This window comes from Macaca fascicularis, chromosome 11, assembly GCF_037993035.2.
Source record: "Macaca fascicularis isolate 582-1 chromosome 11, T2T-MFA8v1.1".
Classification (NCBI taxonomy): Eukaryota; Metazoa; Chordata; class Mammalia; order Primates; family Cercopithecidae; genus Macaca; species Macaca fascicularis.
In genome coordinates, this window is record NC_088385.1 from 105,526,562 (window position 1) to 105,542,583 (window position 16,022).

General features: G+C 37.3%; 1 protein-coding gene across 4 annotated transcripts in view; it reads left to right on the forward strand.

Annotated features, from left to right (window-relative positions):
• TMPO (thymopoietin) overlaps positions 1–15,045 on the forward strand; it is a 35,918-nt gene extending 20,873 nt beyond the window's left edge. Inside the window, exons 4-9 of one of the 4 annotated variants that reach the window (XM_065524690.2) lie at positions 2,107–2,204; positions 8,652–8,771; positions 8,870–8,965; positions 9,373–9,483; positions 10,743–10,831; positions 12,280–15,045. In XM_065524690.2, the coding sequence (XP_065380762.1) occupies positions 2,107–2,204; positions 8,652–8,771; positions 8,870–8,965; positions 9,373–9,483; positions 10,743–10,831; positions 12,280–12,565 (800 nt within the window). In that variant the 3' untranslated portion in view covers positions 12,566–15,045. Of the gene's footprint in view, positions 1–2,106; positions 2,205–5,543; positions 6,745–8,651; positions 8,772–8,869; positions 8,966–9,372; positions 9,484–10,742; positions 10,832–12,279 lie in introns of those variants that run through there. The other 3 variants (XM_065524691.2, XM_065524692.2, XM_074007576.1) reach the window with 3 other exon arrangements.
• Positions 15,046–16,022: the final 977 nt, after the last annotated feature.

Here is a 16,022-nt window from a genome sequence, read left to right on the forward strand (position 1 = left end):
AGTTAAACATTTGTATATGAACACCCTTTTTCCATTTCATCATTGAAACTCACTCTGACATTTCAGCGGTATGATTGAAAATACTCTGATTATTGTATGGTTTTTCTTCTGTTTGAGGACCATGTTTTTATTGACTGTTGGAATTTAAATTTATAAGAGGAATTGATCTGTAACCAGATACTTTATTTGTTTAATTGATTTCTACTCCACTACTGATGGTTTTTTTTTACTTTGTGCTTTCTAGTTCTTAAAATCTGAGTTAACAAAGCCTAAAGTAAATTTTATATTGCTGGGGGTTGTATCAAACGTAGATATATTGATAGGGCCATTGATAGAAGTGTTGGGAGATAGACTTGAAATCTTAGTCCTAAATATTGAACTGTTTAAACTAACATGATAAAAATCACTGGTTTTTTTTTTTTTGGAAACCTGCAACTATTAAATAGATTCTGGACTAACTAATATTAACAATGGAAAGTTAGCAAGACACATATAGATGTCTAACACTTTTTTGCACAGGTTCATCATGGAGTTCATGTAAAACTTTAGAATTGTCTTCCTTTCTGTCTCTTTGATAAAGTAATCTAATTTTTTTTTTTTTTTTTTTTTTTTTTTGAGACAGAGTCTCGCTCTGTCGCCTAGGCTGGAGTGCAGTGACTGGATCTCAGCTCACTGCAAGCTCCACCTCCCAGATTTACGCCATTCTCCTGCCTCAGCCTCTCGAGTAGCTGGGACTACAGGCGCCCGCCACCTCGCTAGTTTTTTTGTATTTTTTAGTAGAGAAGGGGTTTCACCGTGTTCGCCAGGATGGTCTCAATCTCCTGACCTCGTGATCCGCCTGTCTCGGCCTCCCAAAGTGCTGGGATTACAGGCCTGAGCCACCGCGCCCAGCCTTAAATTTTTGGTAGTAGAAGTTTTAGAAGTAATCACTGACTTGACTTACTAATTTTGCTATACCATGATAAATGTCTACAAAAAGGAGGAAATTTTTTTTTAAGAGGAAGTCTCGCTCTTGTCCGCAAAGCTGGAGTGCAATGGCGTGATCTCGGCTCACTGCAACCTCCACCTCCCGGGTTCAAGCGATTCTCCTGCCTCAGCCTCCCGAGTAACTGGGATTACAGGTGCCTGCCACCACGCCTGGCTGATGTTTATATTTTTAGTAGAAACGGGGTTTCACCATGTTGGCCAGGATGGTCTTGAGCTCCTGACCTCAGGTGATCCGCCGGCCTCAGCCTTCCAAAGTGCTGGGATTACAGGCGTGAGCCACCACGCCGGGCCAGGGATGTTAACTAAAATCAGTCTTTTCAAAACCTAGATTTTCAAATGATAATGAATTTAAGACTAGGAGACTGGAATATTGAAGCCTATTAAAAAATACATATCCTTGCATTGTTAGGTTAATAATAACTATCATGGTGACAAGTCAAGTAATATATAAATATTGGCTTCTCTTCAAAGAAATGTTATTTTTATTTGAAGAAATGGGACGAGACCTGTGATTGGTCGTATTCTGTGAACAAGATTCATTACCTGAGTTGTACCTAGGTTTTTTGTAACTACATCAAAAAAACTTTTATACTGTACTTACTAATGTTATGGCAGTTATCATTTATTGTTATAGAAGCTTGGTATACTATATGGGTTTTTTCATTTTTAAAATTTCCCTTCTGTGTTCCAAATTTTAATTTAGTAAGCCAACCTTTGCTGTACAGTAGTAGTATACTGTATGGACAAAACAATGGTAACAACTATGTATTTTAAGTGGCCTTTTTCCACATCTAAATTGTTCTTAGTGAAAAGCTTTCGTGGGAGCATTTTGAATTCACTTCATGTTCAAAGCTATTAGTCCCAGATAAAGGAAAGGAGAATAGGAGGAAGTGGTTGTCAGATGAAAGGGTAAGGGAGATAAGCAAAAATGGGATAAATAATGAAACAGTTTTCAAGACAAATTGCAGTTAAACAATTTTGGACTAGTGAGGTATTACCAGTAGACTCGTTTTTTACCTTTTAATGTGCCTAAAACCAGGGTTCCTGATTAATATTAGGATAACATCGTCATTTATTGGGTGTTTCAGAGAGTAACGGTTTCTCTAATGTTATTTCCAGACTCTAAAATAGAGCTCAAGCTTGAGAAGAGAGAACCACTAAAGGGCAGAGCAAAGACTCCGGTAACACTCAAGCAAAGAAGAGTTGAGCACAACCAGGTATCTTTAGTTTTATTTTAATCACCGTGTACAGGTATAAATAACCTCCCTGACAACACTAATCCGTGTTTTAGTCTTTAATTGTTGACACCCAGATTCCAGCACGTTCAATAAATTTAATTCTGTTGTTAAATGATACTAAAAATCTAAACTTTATGGGTTTTGTCAGTAGTGTAGCCTGCAATTACGGCAAAAGCAACTTTTAAATAAATGTCTCATTTGTGTTTGAGTCTGTGCTAAACGTAGTTCAAAACCAGTTATACAGCATTTTGAAAGAAATATTTTAAAAGTTGGAAATATCTAGACACTTTTGATACAATTTCTTTAAAAAGCAATAGAAGGGTTTTATATTTGTGTCTTTGTCTCTAGATTTTTGACTTTGATTTTGTGTTTGCCTGTCTTGTCTTCTGTGATTCTTCCCTAAACTCAGATGCTAGTCTGGTCCTAAGACTACAGTTTTCTTTCCTTATGTCAGATGAAAATTTACCTTTTCTATTGTGGGAGAGGCATTTCAGTTTTTCAAAAGGGAAATGTAGGAAACTAAGGAGAAAATAAGTATAGGTGTAAATGAACAGAGAACAAATTATTGACTAACCTAGTATTGTTTACAGAGAACAAATTATTGACTAACGTAGCATTGATTTGGCTGATGCTTTATAAGACAGCTATTCCTAGAGTCATTTTCCTTACCCTTACTATGTCTAGCTGGAAGATTTGTCTAGTTGGTTATCTTTTCCATCTCCTGTTTGTCACTTTTTTTGTTTGTTTGTGATGAAGTTTTGTTCTTGTTATCCAGGCTGGAGTGCAGTGGCGTGATCCCAGCTCACTGCAACCTCCAACCCTGCCGGGCTCAAGTGATTCTCCTGCCACAGCCTCCCAAGTAGCTGAGATTACAGGCACGTGCCACCACGCCCAGCTAATTTTTGTATTTTTAGTAGAGGCGGGGTTTCACTGTGTTGGCCAGGCTGGCCTCGAACTCCTGACCTCAGGTGAGCCACCTGCATCAGCCTCCCAAAGTGCTGGGATTACAGGCGTGAGCCACTGCTCCCAGCCTGTTTGTTGTTTTAAAATTAAATCCTTAGAGGAGTTATTCTTGATTCCTTAAGCCAAGTCTCTCTCTTCATTTGATGTAGTTGATAAGTTGAATTTCAGAACCGTTTGTTAGAAATGAGCTTTGTTACAAAAACGTACAGAGCATTGAATAAATGAAGATTTTGTTAACATAGAACCAAATACTGGAATACATATTTTATTGCCCTTTTATGTAGTAGTCCTAACAAATAGCTTCAGGAGCATGCTGAAGAATAAGGAAATAACAAGAGAACTTAGGAAAATTTGGTGAAGCACGCTGAAACCGACAAGCATGGAGAATTTTGGTCCAGAGTTTGAAGTGAAGATGATGTGGTGCCAGCAAGAGCATGTGACTGATCAGATACTAGGTTAAAAGAAGGGGAGGAGACATAGTATTAAAGATGGTCTAAGGGATAATTGAGTTGACGAATCTAAACTGAGGGGCAGAATAGTCAAAGGAGTGTAAGTTTAGATGACAGGCAGAGTTAGAGAGTGGCTTTATTGCAGAAAATTTAAAACATGTAGAAGAGTGGAGGAAGAGTTTAATGACCCTCCAGTCATAGATGTGCCGCAGTTGTCAGGGTTTTACCAGTCTGGTTTCATCACCCCACACTCTCCAGCTTTTTAAATTACTTTTTTTTTGAGACGGAGTCTCACTGTATCGCCCAGGCTGGAGTGCAATGGCACAATCTCGGCTTACTTGCAACCTCCGCCTCCTGGGTTCAAGCAGTTTTCCTGGTTCAGCCTCCTGAGTAGCTGGGATTACAGGCTCCCGCCACCATGCCTGGCTAGTTTTTGTATTTTTAGTAGAGAACAGGTTTTCACCATGTTGGCCAAGCTGGTCTCGAACTCCTGACCTCAAGTGAGCCACCTGCCTTGGCCTCCCAGATTGCTGGGATTACAAGCATGAGCCACTGCGCCCGGCCTTAAATTGCTTTTGATTTTTTTTGTTTTGCTTTGTCCTGGAGTATATTAAAGCAATCTTTGACATGTTTCACACATTAAAAAGTCAGCATTGTAGCATATATCTCTGAAAGATAAGTGCCGTTCCAGTGACAATGCCAATATCACACGTGATAAGATTAATAATTTATTCGTGTCTAATTCATGTTTAAATTCCTCTAGTTTCAGTAATGTTTCATTTATGATTATGTTGTTCAAATCAGGATCCAAACAGGATCCACATATCTGGTTTGATTTTTGGTTGTTTTTCTCTCTCAAGTCTGTAGCTATTACCACTGTAACTGTTTCTCTTCCCTCCATTTATTTGGTGAAGAAACTAGGTCATTACAGAATTTCCCAACATTCTGGATTTGTTAGGTTGCTTCTTTATGTCATTTAATTAGCTTCTGTATTCGCTGCATTTCCTGTAGAGTGGGTTAGATCTGTAGTGAGGGTATGTAGTAAACCTTTCTGTGATAGAAATTTTTTATATCTGTGCTATCCATTACAGTAGCCACTAGCTATTGAATACTTGAATGGTGACTGGTGGGGCTGAGAAACTCTCAGTTTTTCTTTGTTGTTGTTTTTGTTGTTTTGAGATGGAGTTTCACTCTTTTGCCCAGGCTGGTATGATCTCAGCTCACCACAACCTCTGCCTCCCAGGTTCAAGCGATTCTCCTGCCTCAGCCTCCTGAGTAGCTGGGATTACAGGCATGTGCCACCACACCCGGCTAATTTTGTGTTTTTAGTAGAGACGGGGTTTCTCCATGTTGGTCAGGCTGGTCTCAAACTCCCGACCTCAGGTGATCCATCCGCCTCAGCCTCCCAAAGTGCTAGGATTACAGGCGTGAGCCACTGTGCCCGACTGAAACGATGTTTTAATTTTAATTAAATTTAAATGGCCTCATGTGGCTAGTGGCCTACCATATTGGACGGCACAGATCCAGGGGGTTGGTCAGATCCACATTCAGTTTCTTTCACAAGAATACTTAATAAATGATATTGTGGCCTTCCTGTTACATCGTTTCAGGAGGTATAGAATGTCTTTCTGACGATGCTAAAATTAGTAATTGATTTAGGTGTTGAAAGCTTAATCCATCTGTTACAAAGTTCCACATTGCCCTTTCATTTAATGTTTCTAACAGTCATTGATGATGATTGCCTAGGTCTATTATTTTGAGGTTTTTTATGTATTGGATTTATGATCAGTTACAGTCATCATTCTTTTTTGATGTTCACATTGCGCCATCTCTAGCCATTAGGAATTACTAAGTTGGTTCCTGTATTTTTTAATTTCTTCCCCCATTTATCTTTGATATTTGATAGTTCCTTGTTTTCTGGAACAGTAAGACATCCCAGGCTCGTGTATGCTTCCTGCGTCATACCTGGAATCAGCCATGTTTCCAAGGAACCCTGATCCTTTTAATAGAAAATACTATTTGGAAGCAACAATTTGGATGCTGACATGTTCATTCCTAGTGGCTGTCATTGTTTCTGGGTCTTTTCAGTAGGTAGTGCTAGGTAAATCATGAATTAATGTAAATCATGAATAAATGGTGAAATTTCAAATTTTTAAATACAGGCTAATTTTGGGCATTATACTTGTATCTTTTTTATCTTATGCTGAATATCTTGGTTCTTCAAATGATATTATTACTTACGTAAGTATCACATGTATGTGTTTCTAAATAATACGGTATTACTAGTAACAATAAGGCTGTTAAATGCAATTTGGGATTTTGTTTTTCTTGTCTTTAGGACATATCCCACTAGAATGTAAAGTCAAAATACTGTACTTAAAGTCACTTGAAGTAATTTTTGTCTTTGTGTCATGCAGCCACCAACTTAATAGATTTTTTTTGTTCTCTAATACTAGGATTTTTTTTTTATTATTTTTTAATTGTGTTGAGAGTATAATATAGTTTTATATAGACAAAATAAGGTAGAGTTGGAATTCTGGCTTCTGTCCTTTTCCCTTCCATCTATAGATAACCATTTTTATTAAGTTTTGATTATATTTTGTTTCTTTTTGAAAATACAAGTAAATATATAGATTTTTATATGCTCCCCTTTTACATAAAATGCAGCCTGCTTTGTACATTTCCATTTTTAACCTAAACACGTATCCTTGAGATCACTCCATATAAGAATGTAGCCATTTTCCTCATTGCTTTGTACAACTGCATTTTATGTGTTGCATTTTATGGATGTACTGTAATTTATTTAACCACTCTCCATTTGGTGAATATTTGAGTTGTTTTCAGCTGTATGTTATTATGAATAATGCGAGGATGAACCATAGAGCAACATTTTGCATGTGTCATTGCATATTTTTTGCCAGTTTATCTTGGGGAAGCCTACAAGTGAAATTGCTAGGTAATTTCACCATTACATTTCTCTGCATATGAGTTGAAGCATTTTGCATTCCCACCCGCAATGTTTGAAAGTACTGTTCTCAAATGGAGGAATATGAGGCTGGTGTTTTTTGTTGTTGTTGTTGTTTTTTAATAAAGTTAGTATGAGTAACCATATTGGTCATGTTTTACTTAAATTGATAGTGAGGCCTTTAAGATGGCTTTTACTTATCTCAGGAGCTTTAGAAATTATATATTCCCAGACCCTGATGATATTCAATCTAATTGGTTATGGTAGTTGGGGGCATTTGCTTTTTTTTTTTTTTCTCTCCTTGATGGTACTGTGCCACAAGGATTGAGAATCTCAGATTATAATACTACCTTTCCTTCTATTCAAATAGTAGGGAATTTGACTATTAAAAAGCACATACTCTGGTCAGGCACAGTGGCTCACGCCTATAATCCCAGCACTTCGGGAGGCCCAGGTGGGTGGATCACCTGAGGTCAGGAGACCAGCCTGGCCAACATGGCGAAACCCCGTCTCTACTAAAAATACGAAAAATTCAGCTAAGCATGCTGGTGCGTGCCTGTAATCCCAGCTACTCAGGAGGGTGAGGCAGGAGAATCGCTTGAACCTCGCAGGTGGAGGTTGCCGTGAGCCGAGATTGCGCCACTGTACTCTGGCCTGGGCAACAGAGCGAGATTCTGTCTCAAAAAATAAAAATAAGAAAGCAGTTACTCTGTGTATGTCTGTAATTTGTTTACAGATTTCTCTTTTGACAATAATTTTGCATTCAGCAAATATTTCCTAGTTGATAGGATAAGGAACCCAGAGATTCAGATTGTAACTTAAAACTCTTATAATGTCAATTCTAAATATAGATAAATACAAAACAATGATTTATGAGACTATGTCTGTAACTTTTGGGGTTTTGGAAGTATTACTTCTAGCCATTTAGGCGTATTTATTGGATGACCACTCCTGTCACAGGATTAAAGTTTGAAAAAAAAATCTGTCTTTAAATTTAACAGACACTGACTTGGACATAAAACCATCAGTAATCTAGGTTAAATATTAGCGTGAAAGCAGAAGTGACAACAGAAGCACACTCTACTATAATACTGATCATTGACCAATGTTCTCTAGTTAAAAGAATTTAAAAGAATCATCTGGTAATAGCGGCTTCAAAACTGAAAACCTTGCTACTTGAATGTGGAATTTCGGGCCCTACCCAAGAGCTACAGAATCAATCTGCATTTAACAAAAGCTTCAAGTGATTGATAGGCACATTACAATTTAAGAAGAACTGATCTAATGGGTTTTAAACTAGTATGTAAGAAATGCTGGATTTTTAAAAATGAGGAATGATCAGTGAAACGTAGAAATTAATCCGAGACTGAGAATCTGAGACAGCTCTTTTCTATCTTTCTGTAGTGACATGGATAGCGTTGAGATTTGAAAGTGACATTAGGCTTACATGTTCATTAAAGAGTGACCACAGGGTTTTTGTGGCTACCTAATTTTGTATCTGTTTCCAAGAAAAGTTTGACACTTGAGAATTTTTTAGTTCAAGTAAGCTATGTGTGGGATTATAATTTAAACTGAGTCTACAAAAATGATTCTAACCATATGAAAATAATGTTTAGTCTATGCTAACAATTACAAAAGTTTGTATTTTTGTTCTAAAAGGAAACTGACTTATAATAGATGACTTTCTTGTAAATCATGATCAGTCTGCTTTTTGTTTAGTCAGAGATGTATCTCCAATACTAGAACCAAATAGCAGAGAGTCAAAAAGGGAACTGGTGATAGTTGATGTGCTTTTTTTTTCCCATCATTTTTATAATTTGTGAGCTACTATAGGTGGATTCTTTAGTGTATTTTACCACTTTTTAAGTGTTTTCTGATGCCTAAATATCAGTTCAATTAATACGTTTAGGAATATTTTGAGGGCATAGCATCGTTTGTAAATGCTGGCATTTGGAGACTTATTTCCTGGCTTCTCAGTGTGCCAGTATGGCCGTTATAAAAGTATTTGGTGTTAGAATATGACTTTTTAATGTGTTGATGCTTGAATAGAGCTATTCTCAAGCTGGAGTAACTGAAACTGAATGGACAAGTGGATCTTCAAAAGGCGGACCTCTGCAGGCATTAACTAGGGAATCTACAAGAGGGTCAAGAAGAACTCCAAGGAAAAGGGTGATGCAAGGCTTATTCCTTAGAATTGGGTTTTCAGATTGGTAGGGTTTTAGTATTATTTTATATTTATTGTTTTTGTTTTGTTTTCAAACTAACAGGTGGAAACTTCAGAACATTTTCGTATAGATGGTCCAGTAATTTCAGAGAGTACTCCCATAGCTGAAACTATAATGGCTTCAAGCAACGAATCCTTAGTAAATATGTTTCATAAACTATACAAGTGGTATTCTTTGTAAATTACCCTTTAATTGGAAATGGGGAGGTGGTGAATTTTCGCAAATCTCAAATTTACATTTTTTTTAACAATTTTAAACGGATTTTCCCCATGTAGTTCTGAATTTTAGGATTTTCCTATAATATCCAATTTATGTAAAGAAATCTAATTCATTGTACAAGAAAGTATAAGGATATTTTTTGTTAAAATATTTGAAGAATGAGGCTTCACATGTGAGGCACTAAGTTGTGTTTGTAGGCTCTGTTGCTTAAATCTTTACTAAGGGAAAATTTCTAATATTACAGAGATAAAATATCTTTCTTTTCTTTTTAAGTGTCTGTGTTATGTTTGGATAATTCTGAGTCTGAATAATTTGAATCTTGGCAGGTTGTCAATAGGGTGACTGGAAATTTCAAGCATGCATCTCCTATTCTGCCAATCACTGAATTCTCAGACATACCCAGAAGAGCACCAAAGAAACCATTGACAAGAGCTGAAGTAAATGAATACAATTTAGATCGATGCTATCATTGATCTTTCAAAGAGGAAATATTTCTATTTGTTTTTTTTTTGTTTTTTTTTTTTTGGAGTGGGAGGGAGCAGAGCTTTCTTTGTTGGGTGGAGTGTGTAAATATGCATAAATTATTTTAAGGACACTTTTATTAGTGAAAACAAATTAACTAATATAGTATGACATGCTAATACTATCCTCTTGCCACTGTATCCCTCTTAAGTTCCAGTTTTCAAGGGAGTGGTCATTTGTGTTCTGCTTATAATATGTTCTGTTTGTCGTGGATGCAAGTTTGAAAGTGCTGCTGGGCTGTGAGGGAGGCTACACTTTATTTTGTTGACGGGTCAAATAAGATACTTTAAGATAACTTTATATGGTGCTGGAATGGGTTAACTCTTGTGTAAGCTTGAAAGTACTAACTGCATGATGCATTTTAATTTGAATGAATCTTTACAAAAGGAGCTGAAACATTATTTTGTTCTGGACATAAAGGTAAACAGCAAAACAAGCTAAACATTATTTTATATTTTTTTAATTTGGGCATATTTCATTGACTATAATTTTAAAACATAAAATTTGCTAAAGGTTCATGTTAATTGAGTATCTTCTGTATTTTATCTTTTACTACAGAATTCTTAATAAATGAAGAAACAATATACTTTTTGTTATTATTGGAAACAGAGTCTTGCTCCGTTACCCAGGCTGGAGTGCAGTGGCGTGATCTCAGCTCACTGCAACCTCTGCCTCCTGGGTTCAAGCGATTCTCCTGCCTCAGCTTCCTGAGTAGCTGGGATTACAGGTGCCCGCCACCACGCCCAGCTAATTTTTGTATTTTTAGTAGAGACAGGGTTTCACCATGTTGGTCAGGCTGGTCTCAAACTCCTGACCTCAGGTCCACCCGCCTCAGCCTCCGAAAGTACTGGGATTACAGTGAGGGAATTAGCATTGCCATGTTAGATTACTGAATTTTTTCCCCCCAGTTATTTGAATGTGTAGCAGTTTTTCCACTCCAATAACCACATATATAAGGTATCTTCAAGAAATTTGAAGTTTTTCAAATTTGAAATTTGAAATTCCAAGAGCCTTGGAAGCATGTGGATACCTAGGTATTAATTTAGAAATGGCAGTTGTAAAATCTGTGATAGATGTAAGGGCATTTTGTTCTCTAAAACTTACTATTTATGTTTTAATTATTGCACGTTTACACTAAATTTTAACTTGTGGTTGTTTGTTTGTTTCTTATTAGGTGGGAGAAAAAACAGAGGAAAGAAGAGTAGAAAGGGATATTCTTAAGGAAATGTTCCCCTATGAAGCATCTACACCAACAGGAATTAGGTATTCAGATACATTGAAACAAGTACTAGCGTATTCTAGTAGGGAATCTTTATTTTTAATTATTCATCGCAAAGTTACTGTACCTCTGCTCAGAATTAAGCTGTTCTTTTGGAGCCAGGTGCAGTGGTACATGCCTATAGTCCCAGCTACTCAAGAGACTAAGGCAGGTGGATCGCTTGAGCCCAGAGTTCAAGACCGGTCTGGGCAACATAATGAGATTCTGTCTACTCCCTGACTCTTAAATAAATAAGAGAATGAACTGTTCTTTTGGGAGCAGTTTAATTCCCCTAAGCCCACCAGTAAATATTCTTGGAAGTTGAATGAGTTTCAAAATTGCAGTTGGTAAATGGAGGATTTTAAATAAATCATTTACTTACTACTTAATTTATATGTTAAAATCTAAATGGAAATCTAGTGAGAAATACTTTTTCCCCCTGAATTTCTCTTTAATAATTGAAAAGACTGTGTATATATATCTTAATTTTTAACTGAAAGAAACACAACCAAAACTATGTTTTGTTTTTCCTCTTTACTCCTAAACATTAGCTTTGAAGAGCCTTTCAGAAGGCAGTTTAGTGACTATTTATCAGTGTTCTGAATATTCTTTTCTAATAAAGGATGCATCTAACTTTTTTTTTTTTTTTTTTGAGACATTGTCTCACTCTTGTTGCCCAGGCTGGAGTGCAGTGACACTATCTCAGCTCACTATAACCTCCACCTCCCAGGTTCAAGCAGTCCTCCCCGCTCAGCCTCCCGAGTAGCTGGAATTGCACCCACCATCATGCCTGGCTAATTTTTGTATTTTTTTTTTTTTTTTTTTTTTTTTTTTTTTTTGAGACGGAGTCTCGCTCTGTCGCCCAGGCTGGAGTGCAGTGGCCGGATCTCAGCTCACTGCAAGCTCCGCCTCCCGGGTTCGGGCCATTCTCCTGTCTCAGCCTCCTGAGTAGCTGGGACTACAGGCGCCCGCCACCTCGCCCGGCTAGTTTTTTGTATTTTTTTAGTAGAGACGGGGTTTCACCGTGTTAGCCAGGATGGTCTCGATCTCCTGACCTAGTGATCCGCCCGTCTCGGCCTCCCAAAGTGCTGGGATTACAGGCTTGAGCCACCGCGCCCGGCCAATTTTTGTATTTTTGTAGAGACAGGGTTTCACCATGTTGGCCAGGCTGGTCTTGAACTCCTGACTTCAGGTGATCCGCCCACCTCAGCCTCCCAAAGTGCTGGGATTAACAGGCGTGAGCCACCACACCTGGCCCATCTTTTACAATAGAAAATGTGTAGAAGTTTTAAATAGGCTGACTGACCTCACTGCTTTGTATGTATCAATTTTCTCTACTGTTATCTCAGGGAATGTGCTTGGAATTAGGAGTGGCAATGACATTTTATGTTATTTCTCTAAATCATGCCTTTATCTAAAATTATTTTTCTCTTCCTCCTTTCACTCCCAACAGTGCTAGTTGCCGCAGACCAATCAAAGGGGCTGCAGGCCGGCCATTAGAACTCAGTGATTTCAGGATGGAGGAGTCTTTTTCATCTAAATATGTTCCTAAGTATGTTCCCTTGGCAGATGTCAAGTCAGAAAAGACAAAAAAGGGACGCTCCATTCCCGTATGGATAAAAATTTTGCTGTTTGTTATTGTGGCAGTTTTTTTGTTTTTGGTCTATCAAGCTATGGAAACCAACCAAGTAAATCCCTTCTCTAATTTTCTTCATGTTGACCCTAGAAAATCCAACTGAATGGTATCTCTTTGGCACATTCAACTTGGTCTCCTATTTTTAATAACTGTGTTGAAAAACATTTGTGTACACTTGTTGACTCCAAGAACTAAAAATAATGTGATTTTGCCTCAATAAATGTAGTATTTCATTGAAAAGCAAACAAAATATATAGGAATGGACTTCATTAAAATGTTTTTGAACTTTGGACTAGTAGGAGATCACTTTGTGCCATATGAATAATCTTTTTTAGCTCTGGAACTTTTTGTAGGCTTTATTTTTTTAATGTGAGCATCTTATTTCATTTTTGAAAAAATGTATATGTTTTTTGTGTATTTGGGAAACAAGAAGGGCGAAACATGGTAGTGTAATGTGAAGCTACACATTTAATACTTAGAATTCTTACAGAAAAGATTTTAAGAATTATTCTCTGCTGAATAAAAACTACAAATATGTGAAACATAATGAAATTCAGTAAGAGGAAAAGTAACTCGGTTGTACTTTTTGTAACTGCAACAAAGTTTGATGGTGTTTATGAGGAAAAGTACAGCAATAATCTCTTCTGTAACCTTTATTAATAGTAATATTCTTGTAGCCCTGTCATACTCACTTTTTAAGACACAGTATCATGAAAGTCCTACTTCAGTGAGACCCATTTACATACAGTAGATTTTTAGCAGAGATCCTTTAGTGTAACATACATATTTTAGAGAATTGTTAGCTGGCTATACATGTTTTGAAAAGCTGTTTGGCTAGCTATAAGGCTATAATTGGAAATTTGTATTTTTTATTTACAGCAAAACATTTATTCAGTCATCCAGTTTGCTACCAAAATACCTTTTAGATAAGTATGTGTATGTTTGTTTAGAAGTTAGAAATTGTAAACACTGGTCTTATGTTTCATTTGGATTCATTATTGCATTGTCTTGTTACCAGAAACAAATTTTGCCAGGCTTTTTTTGCCTTATATTTCCCAGCATAATTTGATTAGAAAGTATAAAATGGGCTGGGCGCGGTGGCTCACGCCTGTAATCCCAGCACTTTGGGAGGCCAAGGCGGGTGGATCACGAGGTCAAGAGATCAAGACCATCCTGGCCAACATGGTGAAACCCCGTCTCTACTAAAAATACAAAAAAAATAGTTGGGTGTGGTGGTGCACGCCTGTAGTCCCATCTACTAGGGAGACTGAGGCAGGAGAATCATGTGAACCCAGGAGACGGAGGTTGCAGTGAGCCAAGATTACATCACTGCGTTCCAGCCTGGCGACAGAGCGAGACTCCATCTCAAAAAAAAAGAAAGTACAAAAAGGACTTGCTTTTATATTATATCATAAGCAGTAGTTAATAAAGTTGTATACTCTGAATAAGAGATGGGCATTATGTTTGTTTGTTTTTTTGTTTTTTGTTTTTTTTTTTTTTGAGATGGAGTCTTGCTCTTGTCACCCAGGCTGTAGTGCAGTGGCACGATCTGGACTCAGTGCAACCTCTGCCTCCCAGGTTCAAGCAAGTTTCCTGCCTCGGCAGAGTCGGGGTTTCACAATGTTGGCCAGGCTGGTCTCGAACTCCTGGCCTCAAGTGATCTGCCTGCCTCAGCTTCCCAAAGTGCTGGGATTACAGGTGTGAGCCACTGCACCCGACCGGCATTATGATTTTGTGTACTCTTGAAATGGTTATCTTTGTGGTTTTTTGTTTTTTTTTTTTTTTGCTGAAACTTACCTCATGAATAACTTGGTTACGTAAAGTAGTAGGTAGGTGATTAAAATTTCAATAGAATCAAATAAGACAAAAATTTTAAACTGACTTGAGTTTCAACTTTACAGTCATTGGCCATAAAGCACACTAAAAATGTAAGTTATTTTTAAATACATCTGAAATAAAAATACTTAATAAAAAGGAAGAAGCTGAAGATGTATATTTAGACCAGCACACAATTTTGATTTCAATTAGCCTTATTCTGATATTTAGCTTTTAGATCTTTCATACACATTTTCATGTACTTTGCAGTTGAGACCAGAAAGACTTGCAGGTCTTTCTGCAGAATGAGTGGGTCCTTCCGCAAAGTGAGTGGGAAACTTACTCCTAGATCAGAAATGTTTGCCTGTCTGAGTAAAAGTGTTTCTTTGAGATGAGCCATAGAAGGGGCACCTTTTACCCAACTTTTCTTTGTTTTTAAACTTTGTTTCCCATACTGTTTTCAGCCTTTTGTTTATAATTAGAAATTGTGAGAAGCTTCATTTAGTGTTTAAAAATGTGGGAAGGTAAATCAGACTTAACATGTATGTAAGATCAATTCACTTAAAAGTATGGTCCAAATAGCAAAAATAGGACCAGGTGAAACATGTAGTCATTTTTTAAAAACATGTACTTGGTCTTTTGTGTGTGTCTGTTTTATTCCATTAGAATAAATGTGTCCTTGATGTAAATGCAAAGCATTTCTTCCTGATTCAATTGTAGATGTAGACTTTACAATATAATTCAATAATAAAAAGTAATTAACCTCTAGTTTTGTCGTTGCAATAAATGGTTTTCAGATAGCATAAACTGTGATTTCTGGATAACATTTCTTATGTGGTATTATGGATTATTGTGTTTTATTTCAGTCTGTTCATATGTCTTACTTCTTATCATTATAATCAGGTTCTCATTTATTCAAAGGTAAGCAATGTGTCACAATTGTACTCACAGAATGACATTAAGAAGTGCTCCAAGGCACCTCTCCCACACTTGGTTCCTTTTCCCCACCAATTTTACCACCTTTAGTATTTACCTATGACCCTTAGGATTGTTAGTCTTGCTTTGAGACTAAGCCAGTGTCACTGTGATATGTCATGGAGCTGTGCTCACAAGATGAAAGTGCCATTATGTCTTCGTCATTCATGTGTCCCAGAGGTGTTTCTCAAGGTAGTATAGACACCATAATTAATAAGAAAGCAAATCACATCAAAGACTTAAAACAACAAGTTTTATTCATGCTTACCATGTGCCTGGGTACTTTTCTGTGTGCTTAATATGTATTCCCTCAATCCTCACAATAATCATATGGAGTAGGCATTTTCGTAATCTCATTACAAATGAGGAAATTGATGGTTAGAGGTGTTAAGAAACTTCGTCATGTTTGCATACAGCTGAGAAGTGATGGATCTGGTTGCATGTGATATGGCAGGGGGGAACCTAAAAGACCAAACAATTCTGTTTACATGCTTTAAACCAGTTCTTCTGTGTTCAGCCCTGCTCCTTTCACAACTTTGGTGGTGCCTTTTAAGTTTCAAACTTCTGAAGCGTTCTTTTGGGTAAAGTAGCTCACCCCTAGGTTTTTTTGTTTTTGTTTTCTTTGAGACAAGGTCTCACTTAATCTTTCTCTGTGGCTATTTAAATTTAAACCTGGCCGAGTGCGGTGGCTCACGCCTGCAATCCTAGCACTTTGGGAGGCTGAGGCAGGCAGATCAGCTGAGGTCAGGAGTTGGAGACCAGCCTGGCCA